The 17,040-nt window shown below is 34.2% G+C and overlaps 1 protein-coding gene across 2 annotated transcripts in view; it reads right to left on the minus strand.

Moving 5' to 3' along the window:
• Window positions 1–17,040, minus strand: part of LOC149793387 (fibrocystin-L-like) — a 221,327-nt gene that overhangs the window by 127,023 nt on the left and 77,264 nt on the right. For both annotated transcript variants that reach the window (XM_089967368.1, XM_089967369.1), the window contains exons 16-20: window positions 16,461–16,590; window positions 14,036–14,185; window positions 9,589–9,749; window positions 8,048–8,275; window positions 7,080–7,210 (exon numbers count right to left, since the gene is read on the minus strand). In XM_089967368.1, the coding sequence (XP_089823494.1) occupies window positions 7,080–7,210; window positions 8,048–8,275; window positions 9,589–9,749; window positions 14,036–14,185; window positions 16,461–16,590 (800 nt within the window). The remainder of the gene's footprint in view (window positions 1–7,079; window positions 7,211–8,047; window positions 8,276–9,588; window positions 9,750–14,035; window positions 14,186–16,460; window positions 16,591–17,040) is intronic.

The following is a 17,040-nucleotide window of genomic DNA, read 5'->3' on the forward strand; positions in this document are numbered from 1 at the left end:
CCACTACATAAGGAAAAAGTAGTTCAATGACAGAAAATCAAAGGGAAGTAAGTATGTTCTGACCTAAAAGTAGTTCCTCAAGTGAAAAAATAATGTTTTAATTAGAAAATCAAGTAATTCACTGCTGAGCATAAAACAAAAAAATGTTTTAATAGGCACAATTAGATATTTTTGAATCATTTTATATCATATTCATTGCTAGCTGAAATAAAGTCATAAGTTGGCAATTATTGCATGATTCTTGCTTTGCACATAGTCGGTTAAGCAACTTTAGGCTAGGATTACCTGTTTAAGCAACTTTGGGCCAGGATTACCTGTTTAAGCAACTTTGGGCCAGGATTACCTGTTTAAGCAACTTTGGGCCAGGATTACTTGTTTAAGCAGCTTTGTTTGACCCTGGGCAATTAGGCCTGATTATTGTTGATACTTCTTCGTTCTAAGTAAATTTGCCAGTGGTAGTTTTAAAAAATGTTAGTTTAAACAATATAGAATGAGCAGTATATCAGTGATAAACATCAGTTAGTCCAATTGATTCTTTTTGAACTTGTGTGGTGGTACAATTTTGGTTGATATTTGGAGGCATGGATTGCAGTAAAATGAGAGTTTGATGATTTTTGTTTCAAGAAGATATAGAAAATATTACCTTTGTTCCAGAGGATATGGGTAGGAAATGATAAGAAATACAACAAAATGTCATCTTTATTTTATTAGACTGCAAACCTCATGCGCAATAAACTCACTTTTTAAAACAAACACTATTTATTAATGACCTACCACTTTTACTAAGAGACTCAATATCCTCTACAGATCTCTATGCAGATGACATAACATTGTCAGACATCCAAAACACAATCATGAACTCGAAATTTCATTACAGAATGCCCTAAATAAACTGAAAAACTGGTGCACATGCAATGGCATGGTGGTAAAAACTTGTAAAACTAAAATATTACTTATCTCAACACAGCAAAAAAGGACAAATCTTGATAGTGATGAACTATGTCTGACCTATCACGGACTAAACATATAAAACATATCAGTAAAAAAAGTCAATTCAAATTTATGGCTTTTTAGTAGGATTAGATATTTTCTCCCTGAAAGGCACAGAAAACTATTTTATAACAGTTACATACAACCCTATTTAGACTACTATAATACAGTATGGGGTAATTCAAATGATAAAAGCATAGCAAAGCTGGCACATCTTCAAAAAAGAGCATTAGGGCTAATATCAATCCAGAAAGAAAGCAAGGAAAATTTAGCTGGTAAGTTAAAAATATTAACCGAATCTGTTTGAGAAAAGCCAAATTAATGTACAGGATATCCCAAAATAGTGTTCCTGAATATTTAAAATCACTATTCCAGTATAGGCTACCTGGTAATACTCCCCACTTGAGATCCATGTCTACCAAACAGTATAAAATTCCCAAACCAAATAAAGAGTTATTTAAAAAAGTTTCCAATACTCTGGAACTCTGCTCTGGAATAGTATTCCAGCTGAGATTAGAAATGCCCATTATATTTCCTTCTTCCAAACCCAATATATTCAGTGGCTTCAGAGATGCAGCTAAAATAAATAAATTCCTATGTATGAGGGCTTCAAGGTAGATTAGTTCTTAGCTAATTGTGTTACCCTTTTTAAATAAGGTCATTATTATTATTATTATTATTAATTATTATTACTAGACTTCTTTGCCTATTCTGTAAGTGGGGAAAAGTCATGTAACATTAGTTTATCACAACTGACAACAATGTGTTTACAAACATGCAAGGGAAATCCCTGTGGAATCCTGCACCTGATTATTGTCTTACATTCGAATGTTCAGGGGAATCCAGCAAAAGTAGCCACTTCATGCATGGGTCTGAGGTTATGCTTTCAGGAATAATAATAATAATAATGCATTATTTATATAGGTTGACTCTTTAGTCAAGGACTATTCTCCCTTGAGGCCCTCTTAAGAAGAGTATAACAATGCACAATAAATGAAGATAGCAGTAATCATTGTATTTTAACGTGTTTAGTATTAAAATACTAAATTCCACTATCTATTAGAAACAATACATGCTCATGATATCTCTTCTTAAATACTCTAAAATTTTCAGCAGATTTTACATGTAGTGGAAGCTTGTTCCACAGAACTGTACCAGAATATTGGAAGCTATTTTTATATTGCTCTGTTCTTGGTTTTGGTGCCTGAAGGTTTCCATTTGATATTGATCTCAACTGGCATTGTGTTGAGAAAGGCCTGAATAAGTCCTAAAGATAGTCTGGTGCAGTTCCATGTAGACATTTATATAAAAGATCTGCTGTGTGAAAATCTATCCTGTCATATATTTGAGTTCTGTAAACGATGCTTTTATGGGATGATCAAGATGCATCTAAAATTACACATGCTGCTCGTTTCTGAAGTTTCCCCATACGTTTGAACAATAATCTTTTTTTGGAAGAATATATGACTTGTAGTATAGAGTGCAAGTTTCTATAGGTAAATATATCTTGATTCTGCTGAGTAGGGCAATTTCGGATGAAAGCGTTTTACTAAGCTTATCAATATGGTCATTCCATAATACATTATTATCAATGGACAAGCTTTTCATGTCTGACATTTTTTTACAGATGATTTTTTATTGCAAGCAATAGTTCTAGGTTCTATGACTTGATTAGCTTTTCTGATGACCCCAAAATCATAAATTTTGTTTTACCCTCATTAATTACCATAATATTTTGTTGTGCCCAGTTTTGGACTCTAATAAGGTCTGAGTTCATTCTCATTTGGGTAACTTCAGTATCAGAACTAGATGTATACAAGGCTGCATTGTCTGCAAACAAAATCTGTATTTGTGGATTCATTATTTAACCCATTTTATCCTGTTTACCAATTTCAACTGCAGCGCTTCATTCCTGAGAAGCAATTCTAAATACATTGTGGTAAAACGGAGCATCATACAGCAGCAGCTGCTGAAATTGTGACCACCTTCACCATGTTTACTAAAAATATTGTAACAGTTTTTTCTTTTAAAAAGTATATAAAACTCTATATCTCTGAAAAGGTAAAAAAATTTGCAACAAAGTGACACATGTTTTGTTATCATTTACCAATGTACATGCTCACAACTGTATTTTGAAATATGACTTGAAAGAGAAAAAAACAAATAAAAAAAATTACCAAAATGTTCAGTGAATCTTTTGTCCATGAAAATTAATGAAATGCTGCTAATATTGTGCAAATACAAAAAGATAATTTAATTTCTAGTATTCTGGTCCAAATTTGAAGTTTCTAGCACTGTTAGTTCAAAAGTTATAATAATTTTACTAAAATTGGACACCATGACACAAGGAACAATTTGTTTACTTCACATTCTGGAACATGTACTTCAGCGTGCAGTTTCTCATGAATACTTATCACAAATTAATCCTAGAAATCTTTCAACGTAATGATTTGTTTCATCAACAAGTTTTTTCCAGATGAAATCATCCCATAGTAACTCAAAATAACGTTTTGCATTGGCATCTCCTGGGCATTGCTCCTTCTATCAATTTGAATGACAAGAAAAAGCAACAATTTTATCAGTTGAATTGGGATAGGACAACTTTACCGCAAGTAACGGATGGTTGCACAGATTTCAAGTGCAACACAATATTAAGTGTTCTTCCTTTGTGGAGAATCAGCTGATGTTAAGAATGAAGCTGTCGAAGATTGGAACAAAAGATTAAATGATATATGCAGGGGATATGACAGCAAGGATATTTTTAATTGTGACGAGACTGGTTTATTTTTTAGACTGTTACCAACAGAGTGACAGATGATGTGATCTGTAACATAATTATAAAGAATGTTTTAAAACTATATCAATGGTTATTCATAACATTCTTTTGAAAATGATGAAACAGTTTGTTTTTCATTTATTTCTCAACATGCATGTGATATTTAATTAAAATATTAAATGTTTTAAAATTAAATGTACTTGTGACTTTCTTCATATGTATTTACTATTCACATTTGTCATCCCCCTCTAGAAAGGCCACTCTCATTATAAGGCCACTTCCCTGCTGCAGTAGGGGTAGCCTTATACGAGGGGGACTAGGACTACTGCACTGACAATATATAACAACATTTTGACTTATTATACCACTGAAAGAAAAAGTGGATGGTAGCAAGTGAAAGCTGAAACTGGTTACATTTTTGGAACACCTGTGACTAACTAGTGAGTATAAAGGAGAGTTAATGTGGAAGAGCTACTTCTTTCCTCCTATGCTATATAGACAGAAAGACATCATTTGGTCTTTCTGGGAGGGCTGTATTCGGACAAAGCAGAGAGTAATCCTAATGTTAAAGTGATCAGATAATGTATTTGAGAATTCGCTTTGGGTTTCAGTGTCTAATGCCTATAATGACATCTAAGAGCAGCATTTATTAGGTACTAGATAAGGTACTGCAATGTCTAAATGGACTAAATGAAATTTTGTTTAAATAAAGTTGAACAAAATACATAACAGCAATAAAAAAAAATGGTCAATTTTTTATTACACATACTTGTGCTGATTTTAATTTACTTCTTAAATAATGTTTAAAGTAACTGTGGAACATAAATACCAGAGACATCTATACCTGTATTATTTATTGTATATTAAACATAATGATATGATTTGAAAACAGCTTACACTTCCTGTGAACTTTGAAATGAATTCCTATAATAACAAACAAAAACATTGCTCTGATACAAAATAGTTGGAAAAAATATGTGAGCAGATTACACAATGAGATTTTCTGGATTGTGTTTTTCATTTTTTCCAAAAAAACCAACTTGAATATCAATCTGATGTGACGACTACCTGCAGGTTATTAGAAATATGATGTCACTAACTTTTAACTGTTCTATCTGTACATTAACGAAACACATATTTTATTAACATTGTGATAAATATAGTCATTCTTTGTTTCCAAATCTTCTTTCACATAATCTAAAATTCTAGAATCCATGTTAATAATACATATTATAGAGAAAAATGCTATCTGAAAGAAGTTATTCCAAAAAAATGTGGTTGAAATTTGTCTGACAGCACAGTCAACTAGTCCCATGCATTCAGACTATCCAATTTGTACAGCCCTAATTATATTTTATTTATTATAAACTCAAGGCTGTCATTTAAATTGTATTCATTTTTTGTTTATTAAAACAAGCAAATATGAATAAGACATGATAAGAAAGCAATAGTTCTCTCATTAAGTGCTATAAAAAAAAGAAATTCCAACTTCCGTAAATGCACCTCAAATGTATGAAATTCACAATAACAACGAACTGAAGCACTAATTGCAACACTAGATTGCAGCTGTAGGACTGCAAACAAAAAACAAAGACATGATAGTTGAAATACAAATGGAACACAAATGAAATCTATTATAAACATTAATGAAATGCAAAAAAGCACCAAACAAATTGCAAACAAAATGCAGATTTGGTAAAATTGTATGTCTCTGAGTTTGTAGACAGATAAGCTGATATATAGATAGAATGATGAATAGACCAAAAGACAGACAGAAAGATGGATTCTGAAATATGTGGATCAAAATGTTATCCAATGTCCAATTTCTTTCTTAAAAAGTTTTTCCTGTACTGTACAATACTGTGTTGAATAATCATTCATATTTAGACCAGAATAATGAAAATCTAATGCATATCTCATTTTCAATATTTCCACATGCATAGTAATCTGAATTATCAAATGCACTCAGTGATCACATGGCAAGCCTACTCATTTCACTGATGAGATAGGCATACTAAGATCATTGATGTGATGGGACTACTCATGTCACTGATGAGATAGGCCTACTCAGATTACTGGTGAGATGGGCCTACTCAGATCACTGATGAGATGGGCCTACTCAGATCACTGATGAGATGGGCCTACTCAGATCAATGATGAGATGGGGCTACTCAGATCACTGATGAGATGGGCCTACTCAGATCACTGATGAGATGGACCTATTTGAATCACTGGTGTGATGGGCCTACTTGGATCACTACTGAGATGAGCCTACTTCAATCACTGATGAGACGGACTACTTAGATCAGTGATGAAATGGGGCTACTTAGATCAGTGCTGAGATGGAGATACTCAGATCACTGATGAGATGGAGATACTCAGATCAATGGTGAGATGGGCCTACTCAGATCACTGATGAGATGGGGCTACTTACATCACTGATGAGATGGGCCTACTCAGATCACTGATGTGATGGGACTATTCAGATCACTGATGAGATGGACTACTCATATTACTGATGAGATGGGACTACTCATTTCACTGATGTAATGGGACTACTCAGATCACTGATGAGATGGACTACTCATATTACTGATGAGATGGGACTACTCATATTATTGATGAGATGGGCCTTCTTATATCACTGATGTAATGGGACTACTCAGATCACTTATGAGATGGACTACTCATATTACTGATGAGATGGGACTACTCATATTATTGATGAGATGGGCCTTCTTATATCACTGATGTAATGGGACTACTCAGATCACTGATGAGATGGACTACTCATATTACTGATGAGATGGGACTACTCATTTCACTGATGTAATGGGACTACTCAGATCACTTATGAGATGGGGCTACTTATATCACTGATGAGATATGGCTACTTAGATCAGTGATGAGATGGAATTCCTAAGATCAGTCTGCAATCAAAGAGTGTTTAGTAGATAGAACAAAGGACATTAGAACCGAGTCATTGCCAGTGCAATGAGGCATGCTTGTCAATCAAATGTATCATTTTAATTTGAACTCTGTATACTCTTTCTCTATTTAAGCAAAGCACTGGATAGTTTATTAACTGTGAAAGCTCATCACGTGAACACTTTTAATACAAATTCCTTCATTTCCTTAATCTACATCAACTGACTGAATATTAAAATAACAATTTTAACAAATTGATGAGAACTGAACAAATTTAATGCAAGACTTGCTCACAGAGATCGGTATTTCTAAATTTTGGCTCAACAATTTATTGTAAATAATTTGGAAACAATGTGATGTGGTCCTTTTACTACATTCTACCTACCTTGTGAACTCTTCAGCAAACTCATATTCAAAGGAATTAGTGATGGGGCCCACTGGCTCTCCCGATCCATCAGTAAAGGTGTAGGTTAGCTTCACCCAATTCTTTAGGCGGCCTTTGTAGGCAAAACACAGCTGGAATGGCACAAAACAATACTGAACTGAAATGAAACTTCAGGATAGTTGACATGAATTATTGCACAGTCAGCACTTCATTGCCTTGACAATGTTCAGTGTTAATTGCAACCACCCATCTCAAGTGTTAAGTGGCTTAAGCAAACAGGGGACATAACTCCTGTCATGGAACCCTTGAAATTAAACTCCTTCAAGATCTCAACAGTGTAAAGACCCATTCCAAATTGAGATAAAACCCCCCAAAAAACTTCAGAAAGTCATGCTGCAGACACCAAAGTCAAAAGGACAGGCAATCAGAGAGCAAAATTCCTATAAATGATGTCATGGGATGCTGTAAACTGATTGAACTTCTCTAATATCTGATCTATATAAAGCTGCATGTCAAATATGCATTCATTAAGTCCAACAATCCTTTAGAACATGATGCTGCTGAAACAAGCCTTGAAGGTGAGATAGACAATCAGGGTCCATAACTCCTCTAAATGATGACAGAGAATGCTGGAAACTGAATTCTTTTAAAGTTTAATCAATAAAAAACTACAAATAGAACTTGATTAAAATATTAGATTCTCCATGGAAAGTTATCTTACAGAAACCAAAGTGCTGACAGGTCAACAAAATTTCTATGGGACTCCGCCAGATTCACTGATGGGGGCCCTAATTACATGGGCATATGAACAATTTGTCAAGTGAGGCAACTCTCAAAGAGATATTGAGACTTGTCAAATAAGTGGTTCCTGTTGACATGTAAATTCATAATTCACAAGATATTAAAGGTCACTATGAGTACCCAGTCACCCTAATTATGATGCCTGCAATATACAAAACAATATCTACCCATTTATACTTAGTCTGTTTCACATCGCTTATCTGATTGTCCTTTTTCTCATAGATCACAGTGGGGTTCTTGATGGAATATTTCCCACAAAAAGCTTCATTTATCACCCACTGTCCATTTGATGACCCAGTGCCAGACTCAAAATTTTCAACCACCTTCACATTGGCTGGTGTAGTCAGTGCTTTGGGACATCTGGCACCAAACATTGGCTCCAGAGCTGCCTTAACCTGAGAAAGAATACATTAGTTACCGATTTGTACCAACAAACACAATAGTTAACATGAACACAAGGTTTAAAAATCATATAGTTTTTATGTATGCATTCAAATATAATAGATGGTCTGAAGAAGTGTCAGTGAAAAAAACTGTATTTTATTGAATCGGTGATTATTTTCCCAGTTAAAAGCAATTCAATCATTGTCTTATTTTGGCCTATACCAACATATTAAAAAGATTCATGTTAAAGAATCAATTACCTGTGATAAGAAGACCAAAAAGTTTATTTAAGTTTTGGAGAAAAATATATTATTTTTCTATCATTTTATATTGCTCATACAAGGTTCACAAAATCTATTAAGATATCTTCAAAGTCGTTTTGAATTATAAAAGTAACCAATTAAGTAACTGACTACATGAAATATCAAAACTCTAATTATAATCTATTCCTGCAAAAGAAGTAATCAGTAATTGCAATTGATTACAAATTCTGGAAAAGTAATGTAAAGTTCTAATTACTTTTAAATTACATTACTATCTGTCATGGCTCCAAATTGCCACTTACAACAGCACAATTAGAATAACGGAGATATGTAATGAGATTAATTGGTTCGGCCAGCTTTTGGTGATGACCATCTATTCATCTTTGTTGTTGTTTGCAAGAGCAACATTTTACTAGAACATTCGAGAACCATCTTCAACAGTCTCAAGTGTTCTGGAATCTTCTTTCCACCCCACACACATGCCCTGTATCAAAATGCACTTAGTCTGTGTGTTATATTGTAGATAATTGTTTTATTCTTAGGTAGACATGGCAGAAAATTGGTTTGAAAGTGGAATTTTATCATATTTTGATTTTGCTACTGCAAGGACAACAGATAACGTACCTGGAAAATGTAAATTATGTCACAATTCCAGCATCTTTTTAGTGCCATTGTTTGTCCATTATCCAGTGTAAATGTCATGACAAACTGATTGATCTAGTTATACATTTTACAAACTGTTCTACTGTAAAAAAATAATAACTGTTTACAAATTTTGTGAGAAATTATTGTAATTTCCTTTTTAAGGCATTTTCTACTATTTTTTCAGTATTTCCATCAATGGAAAAAATAAAGGGTAGATGACTACTATTAGGTTTAATGATTTACGTAAATATGAGTTGCTTTCCTTAAACTATTAAACTGATATGAAAGACCAGTGGGTGTACACTTTGTTACTAATTATAGCAAGCCCTTACAGTTAACTACAAATTTACCATAATGCAAATTATATTTGGTAAAACAGGATGGAAACTATGCTATAAGCATGAAGGTCAATTTACCTGATCAGTGGCTGCATTGTTGGTGAAGATGCCTGATGGAATGCCTTCCATTGCAAGAGATATGGTGAACATGTCTGAGACGCCTTTTGTTACCTCAGTAACAGTTACTGTGACATTAGGGGTACCTGCCACTGTCCTGACTTCTATTTTATCAAAGTCTCCTGCAAAAGATGATTAGTATAAAATAAAGAATATATGAAGTCGTTAAGGTAAAGCCATAACCAGAGGACTGGACACCAAATTTATGTGGGACATCAGACAGCCGATTGGTCTAACGTGCTCAGCTTTAAATATGACTGACACCTCACCTCTGTCTAGATGGGTTTAAGACTCAGGCTCAGCCAACGCAGGTATGTGAGAAAGCTTGAAAATAACTTCCTGAGGGTTGCTGGCTCTTTCTCCACCAAATATACTGGCCATCATGTGTAGTGTTAAACCCCAAAAATAAAAAATAAAAATAATTTATCACCTAACAATTATCTTGATTTGCCTTGAATTGCTCAAAAGAAATTATTGTCACTTTGCCACTAATAGTTTCTTCTCCGATGGATTTAATTCACAGTCCACTTACCCGAGAAGGTCCATTTCATTTTTGTTTTTGCTATCATTCAGACACAACATAAAAATTACATTGCTTTAAATACGAAAAGGAAATGTTTTAAATTGACTCAATATCTCTTTTCTTTGCTTCACAAATTGGTGACCTTAAAAAAACAAATTGTGCATGTCCATGTCTTCCACAAGTTTGATTTGATTTTATTTAAATGTTTTGATGCAAACCAGTGCTCACCACCAAAATAGTTTATGCTTTACGGTGTTTTCAAGCATTAAGGTCTGAATTCTTGCATTTTGATTTCATTTCACTTAAAGCAATGTTGTTCTAGAGGTGGCAACGTCAACTGGTATCCAAGTGCTGTATTAATGTCCACTTTACTCACTGGATCAATAAAGTTGTGTCAGTTCCTCTTTTTACTTTTATATTTTTTGTGAGACACCCCACCCCCACAGTCCATATTATTCCACTGAGGGCATCATAATTAACAAGATTTCCATTAACTTCATAAATTCTTCATGTTTAAATATGAAATTCATAATTATTGTAGCATACACCTTGAATCTTGAATCTCTGGCTGCATGTTTTCAGCTTTGCCCATCAATCAATGTACTGTACTGGCCGTTTTCACCACGATCATAGTGAAGAGCATTTGGGTGACATGAAGTTAATTTGTTTCATGAATGCTGAAAAAAATGTCCAAATGCTGCTTGATCAAAGTTGAAAACATAAATGAAGTTGGAGTGGCATATTGTTTTGTTTATTTCAATCAATAAAAGAATAGCTTTTTCCTAAGAAATGGTGGAAGATTTTTGCAATTACTACCTATAGTGCCACAGGTGTGAATGTCATCTAATCCCATGTGTTCAGAAAGGATAAGACTGGAAGTACCTATCAAAGCATAAATGATATTTCCCCCACTAGATCTCACAACAGATCATAGACAACACAACACCATAATCCACATCTCATTTGGAGTTCATTCTGTTCTTTTCTGCCACAATACAGCTGAAAAATACTCATGTAGGCTTTAACTACATCACACCTGGCCCAACATTTTATTCCATATTTGTCTGGTGTTGCAGGCATAAATTGTTTCAGTTCTGAATTCCCCTAGTATTGCTTCATTGCATCATCAATTGCAATCTCAGTGGAATGTGTGTGTGTGTGTGATTTTGGATTTTTAATGTAGCTTTAACAATATTTCTGTCATATCGCTACGATGTCTGCAGTGTGGCAGTTTATAGTGATGTCTAGCACTGGGGCATCATGCCGCAGACATGTAGCATGATGTCCCACCCAGTCACATTATCCTGACACTGGGCCGACCAGTCCTAACACTAACCTCTTAATGCTGAGCGCCAAGCGAGGCAGCTGTTAGTACCATTTTTGTAAGTCTTTGGTATGACTCGGCCGGGGATCGAACCCACGACCTCCCACATCCGAGGCGGACGCTCTAACCACTCAGTGGAATGAGCTGCTGGTATTATTTAAATTAGCCAACACCATGTCATGAAGAGGTTGCAGTGTTAATGGAATGATAATTGGTGTCATTCCTTTGCACATCCATGTCTTGTGCATTGATATTAATATACTAATTTTTTAATACCTGTTGACCTTTAAAATTCATCCGTACACCAGTAATCCTGGTAAGATTGACATGGAGAGACACTTTTTATAATATTTCAACCAATGAAAGCTTTAATTTTGTCTGGTACAAATGAGACCAGTGCTTGTCTGTGATGCTTACCATTGTTTTAGCTGTGCATATAAATTGGTTTCATTAGCTATGGTCTAAAGCATGGTTTCTTCTATGAAACAAGAAATATTCCACTGATTTTGCTAAGGAAAAATTTAAATCAGCTTGCAATTTAGGACAGTGGGAAGATTACACCTGGTAACTTTATGACTGACATTTTGTGCATCCTCACTTTCTGTGTTACCTGGGTGTCTGAATAATTACATAAATAATTAGGACTAAACAATTAGGACTAAAGCCAGAAACTCAGATTCAGAGCACTCATTAATAATTTCCCATAATCTTTTGCTGTTCACATTGCTATCTTCATCTACTATTTTGTCTCTACAACGTACGCATGCATTGGCTTCCAGGTTGTAATATACTATTTATAATGCTGAAAATTTACATAGCTTTAATATTTCACAATGAATTACAACATTTTTCTATTTTCTTTCAAACCAATTGACTGAAAACAAGAAAGTACCACCTTTATTGGCAAAATCTATACCTAAACATGTACCTAATTTTAAACTCACTAAATTTTGCTAATAAGGAAAGTAAGCAAAAGAGGCATAATAACTTGTCATTAGGTTATCAAGAATTAACGATGTGACACTAGAGGATGCATATTATTATATTGTGATGATTCTAGTGTGAAAAGAATTTAAGATTAGGTCTGAAATGTCTGGATTCCCACTTAAACAGAGATATTGATCCCTACCAGCTGTACAGCATGCAATTAAGTTCTCTATCTTTCTGAACAATGTTGTTAACAAGGATTTTTGAATTTTTTTACAAATTGTCAAGGAATGGCTAAATTTGTAATTTATGTGCAATGCCAATGCTCAAGTGATTAAATACGCAAAAAATATTCAAATTTGGTGACGTCATCAAAATGCACCCATTAACACATTAACCCCTGAAGGTTTTTGTAGTTTTCACCTGAAATTCAAGTAGGAAACAAATTTTGAATGCTAGTTCTGAATGCATTAGAAAACACCAAATCCCAGGTAATCTTTCAACAACATACTGCCTAGTTGTATTAGAAACATCATTTTCATCGGCTATTTGGCTCGCGCATGAGCAGAAGGGTAAAAGTTGGAGTTCTTTTTCTTTTCTTTTTTTGCTAAACGGACCCATTATTTTTGTATCGAGACCACTCTTTATTCCAAATGTCCATCTTATCCTATTTTTTGCAAAGGTTCATCGGTCTCTTTGCAGTTCATACTGGTTTCCCTCAGATCTTAGACCAAAAAGTTTAAAACCCAGACACAAAATCGGATTCTGACCATGGGCCAATTTTGGATAGAAAAAACTGATTCCAAAAATTGAGGTTTTTCCCTCTGTATTTTGTAGTGCAGCTAGAAATTCTGATTATTTGACATCATTGTAAAGCTACATCTATCTACCTTTCTATAATATCACCTACAAGTATCATGACCATGATGCTACAGATCTCGGCAGTAGGCTTCCTGCCACGTTAATTCGTCGCTAGGCATATGCATAATGATATTGCTCATAAATGACAGGTAGTCATTCACAGCAGAATTCACTCAAATCCGGTGTGCGTGTGTGTGTGTACGTATGTATGTATGTATGTATGTATGCATGTATGTGTGCACTTGTGTGTGTGTGTATGTATGTATGTATGTATGTATGTATGTGTTTGTGTGCATGTATGTATGTATGTATGTATGTATGTGTGTGTGCACTTGTGTGTGTGTGTGTGTGTATTATGAATATTTAAATATAAATTATATCCTTTTTAAAATGTGCCATTAGCTTCTCGTGGATCGGTGGTTCTCCCCGGATTCTTCCTCCACCATTAATACTGGCCGCCATGCATAGCCTATTGTGTGCTGAAAAATGGCACTAAACCCAACAACACCAGCACCAACACCTTTGAAAATGAAGAAGTGTCGTATGAAATTACTATTATGGATTCAGCCAGATTGGATTCAACTGTGACTTTGTACGCCATCACCCTGTCTTGTCTAAGAGGATACACATGCAATATTTTCTTCTTTACCTATAATACAATATGCTACATAGCACAACAGTGTTTTGTGAACCCAATCATTGTGCTATTTGGGGTTTCACTGTAATTATTTGAATATATCATAAACTGGAAAAGATTTTACACAGGAACTGACCTCTTTTGGAGTTGAAAGTGATCCTGTATTTGACACCATTTGGAATACTTGTAGTTTGAACTGTGAAAGATTCAGTGATATCCAACCAGGGGAGATCATTCAGGGCTGTCATCACATCCTTACTAACTGCAGACTTGAGAACAATTGGGCCTATGCCATAAAACAAAAGACATGCAATATAATCATTTTATTTACAAACTATACATTTTCCTGGATTCTTTGGTTACAGCAGATGAAGAAATTAAAGACCCCCAAAAAACAGCTCATCTGTGAAGTAATCAAGACCACTTCCCCATCAGTCATTCCTAATAATTTAAGTACATAAAAAATATAATTTGTACAGTATGACAATAATTGATACTTAAAAGAGTGGTATTTTAGGTATAACATTAGAAGGATTATACATATATTTTTGTTCAAGCAACAATAGTAAATATTATATGCATACTTTACCAATGACAAATAGTAAAGTGAATTTAACAAGAGTAAATCATTAAATATGGTGGATAAAATAAAAATCAAAACTGTTACACTGTTACACAGATCCATTAAACTTGAATCACACCACACAGTATAAGCAATCTGTTAGTGAAAATGCAGCAATTATTATCCAGTCTATTTTATTAACAGATTTTCTGACCACATTCTACATTCTCAGCAGTGTGTGAATTATTAAAGTGTTCGAGATTTTAATTCATTAATCTAGTATTAAATTTATTTGATTTGTGGTGAGAGGATTTCTTCATTTCAGACTCCATGGAGCAATGTATACAATCACATACATCAAAATTAAAATGTAAATGTATTCTAAATATAACAAACAAATAGGAAATTTATGTTCCCTGCCCATCACAGCAAGGTAACAATCTCTTAATCTCAAAAGGCTATAAAATGATAAAGTGGAAGGGAAGTAAAACAGGACAATGCTTATCTCGCAAACTTACATAATCATTTGATTTTTTAATTAAATGTAATAAAAATACCTAATTCATTTTACACTTATATTTAAAATGAATTAGGTACTTTTAGCAACAAGTAATGAGGCTAACCTGAAAATTGACAGACTTACAGATAGGATAAAATTTACGATGCTTAGTGGAACAAACTATAAGGTAATCACGTTCCAAAATCGTCACAGTCAATCACCAACTTAATCCATATACAATTAAAAACTCAGAGTTCAGAGTTCAATTATAAAGTAAATTAGCTGAAGTGTTTCCATGCTTGGTGTGAGTGTAAGCCTCAGCTTCAGAATGTCTAGATCACGTGACTTACAATCATCTATAAACAGAAACCAGCAAAATTACAAACCAATAGGTTTTCTCTGGTTCTTCCTCCACCATTAATACTGGCAGCCATGTATAGCCTATCATGTGCTGCAAAATGGCGTTAAACCCCACAACAACAACACAACAACAAACCAATATCATAATCCCCTGAAAACAAAAATGTGGTAACTAATTTGTTTTGAAAAAGAGTAAATAAAAGAAATGGTGTTTTAAAAAATCCATAGCACCCAGTATTTTTTAAAACAATGAAATTGTCCATCACTGTGCCATGATCACTGATTCTTCAACACATATAGAATGAAGCAGAAAGTGACTGATAAGAGTAACAGCTATGAAACAAAGAGGACTGCTTTCATCTGTATTATCTTGACTCTAATATCAAAGCTTTGCAATCCATCAAAGTGATACACCAACTCTCCTTCTGTGTAGTTGCTGACAGTCACTGACCAAAATCAGAAGGGATATGGTACAACAACTATGTGAATAGAATAGGTCAGCTTCTTACAGAATCTGATGTGAGGTAGCTAACTTTAAATACTTTAAACACACTTTTCAGTTTGTCGGTACATGAATACTGACAGCCTCATATTTTTTCTGGTACAGAGGTAAACTTTCATACAGGTGTAAAATAGACTCTGATGATCAACAAAAGTGATCGATTTTCACACACAATTTTGGTCAGTTAAATTTTGCTCAAAGTCAACAAAACAAAAGAATGTACTTTTTTAAAAAGTACAGTCCCACATATACATGTACTTCAACTGGCCTAGATTTTGGTCAGTGTGAGAAAACTATAATTGCATTGCTGAGGCTATTCACAGGAAGAAAAATACTTTAAGCCACTGACATTGTTAAAGTAGATTGAGTGTTGAAACAAATGTGTGGCTTGTTACTTAATGTCTTTTTAAAGACATCAGATCTTTTTTCTGCAACCTGGCATGACTAAATTATTATTTTTAATGTGTATTAGAAATGTCATTTGTTTTTAGAAACAAGACTCCTCATTTTTGGAGCTTCAGAGTAGATTTGTCAACTAGACTCTATCTCCAGACCCGGTTATGTCGACGACTTTTTTGAAACCCCCAATGTACTCAAGATAAAAGGGTTTGTCTGCATGCTGAAGCTAATAAACTCACATGTGAACACTCCAAAGAGCCCAAGGCGGATTCTGGCATAATTAAAGCTTCCTTTAGTACTCTCAATAATCTCCACATCCTGAACCTCCTTGGTCTCAGCCATTTTTGTGAAGTTCCTCAAATCGACACTCTGCATAGACACAAAAGGTAAAATAAGATCTTGCACAATGCACACAAAATCATAAAGGAGTATCTGCAGTGAAGATCTACATCCTTCAGCAACCTTTCAATTGGAATCTGATAAAAAAAATCTATTGATACAAAAATGAGGGAACTACAACATATTTAAATTTGAGAAATTGTTTGTAATGTATAGCGCTTCTGAAAACAGTGCAAGTACAGGTTCTTTTTGGTCAACATATATATATTCTGATGATGACTACGAGATATACTATGTTTCACAGCAATCCACTAAAAATTGCAAGGGGCAATACAACACACTGACATCACACTGAAATCATGGGAGCACAAAGATTAGATATGTGCATCTTTTGATGATGATTATAATATGTAACAAGTTAACATGCAATTTACAAATCTTCAAGAAAAAATGCACAACTAGCTGCACTAAGGAGCTTAT

This window comes from Sinohyriopsis cumingii, chromosome 8 (genome assembly GCF_028554795.1).
Source record: "Sinohyriopsis cumingii isolate HCF-2022 chromosome 8, ASM2855479v2, whole genome shotgun sequence".
NCBI lineage: Eukaryota > Metazoa > Mollusca > Bivalvia > Unionida > Unionidae > Sinohyriopsis > Sinohyriopsis cumingii.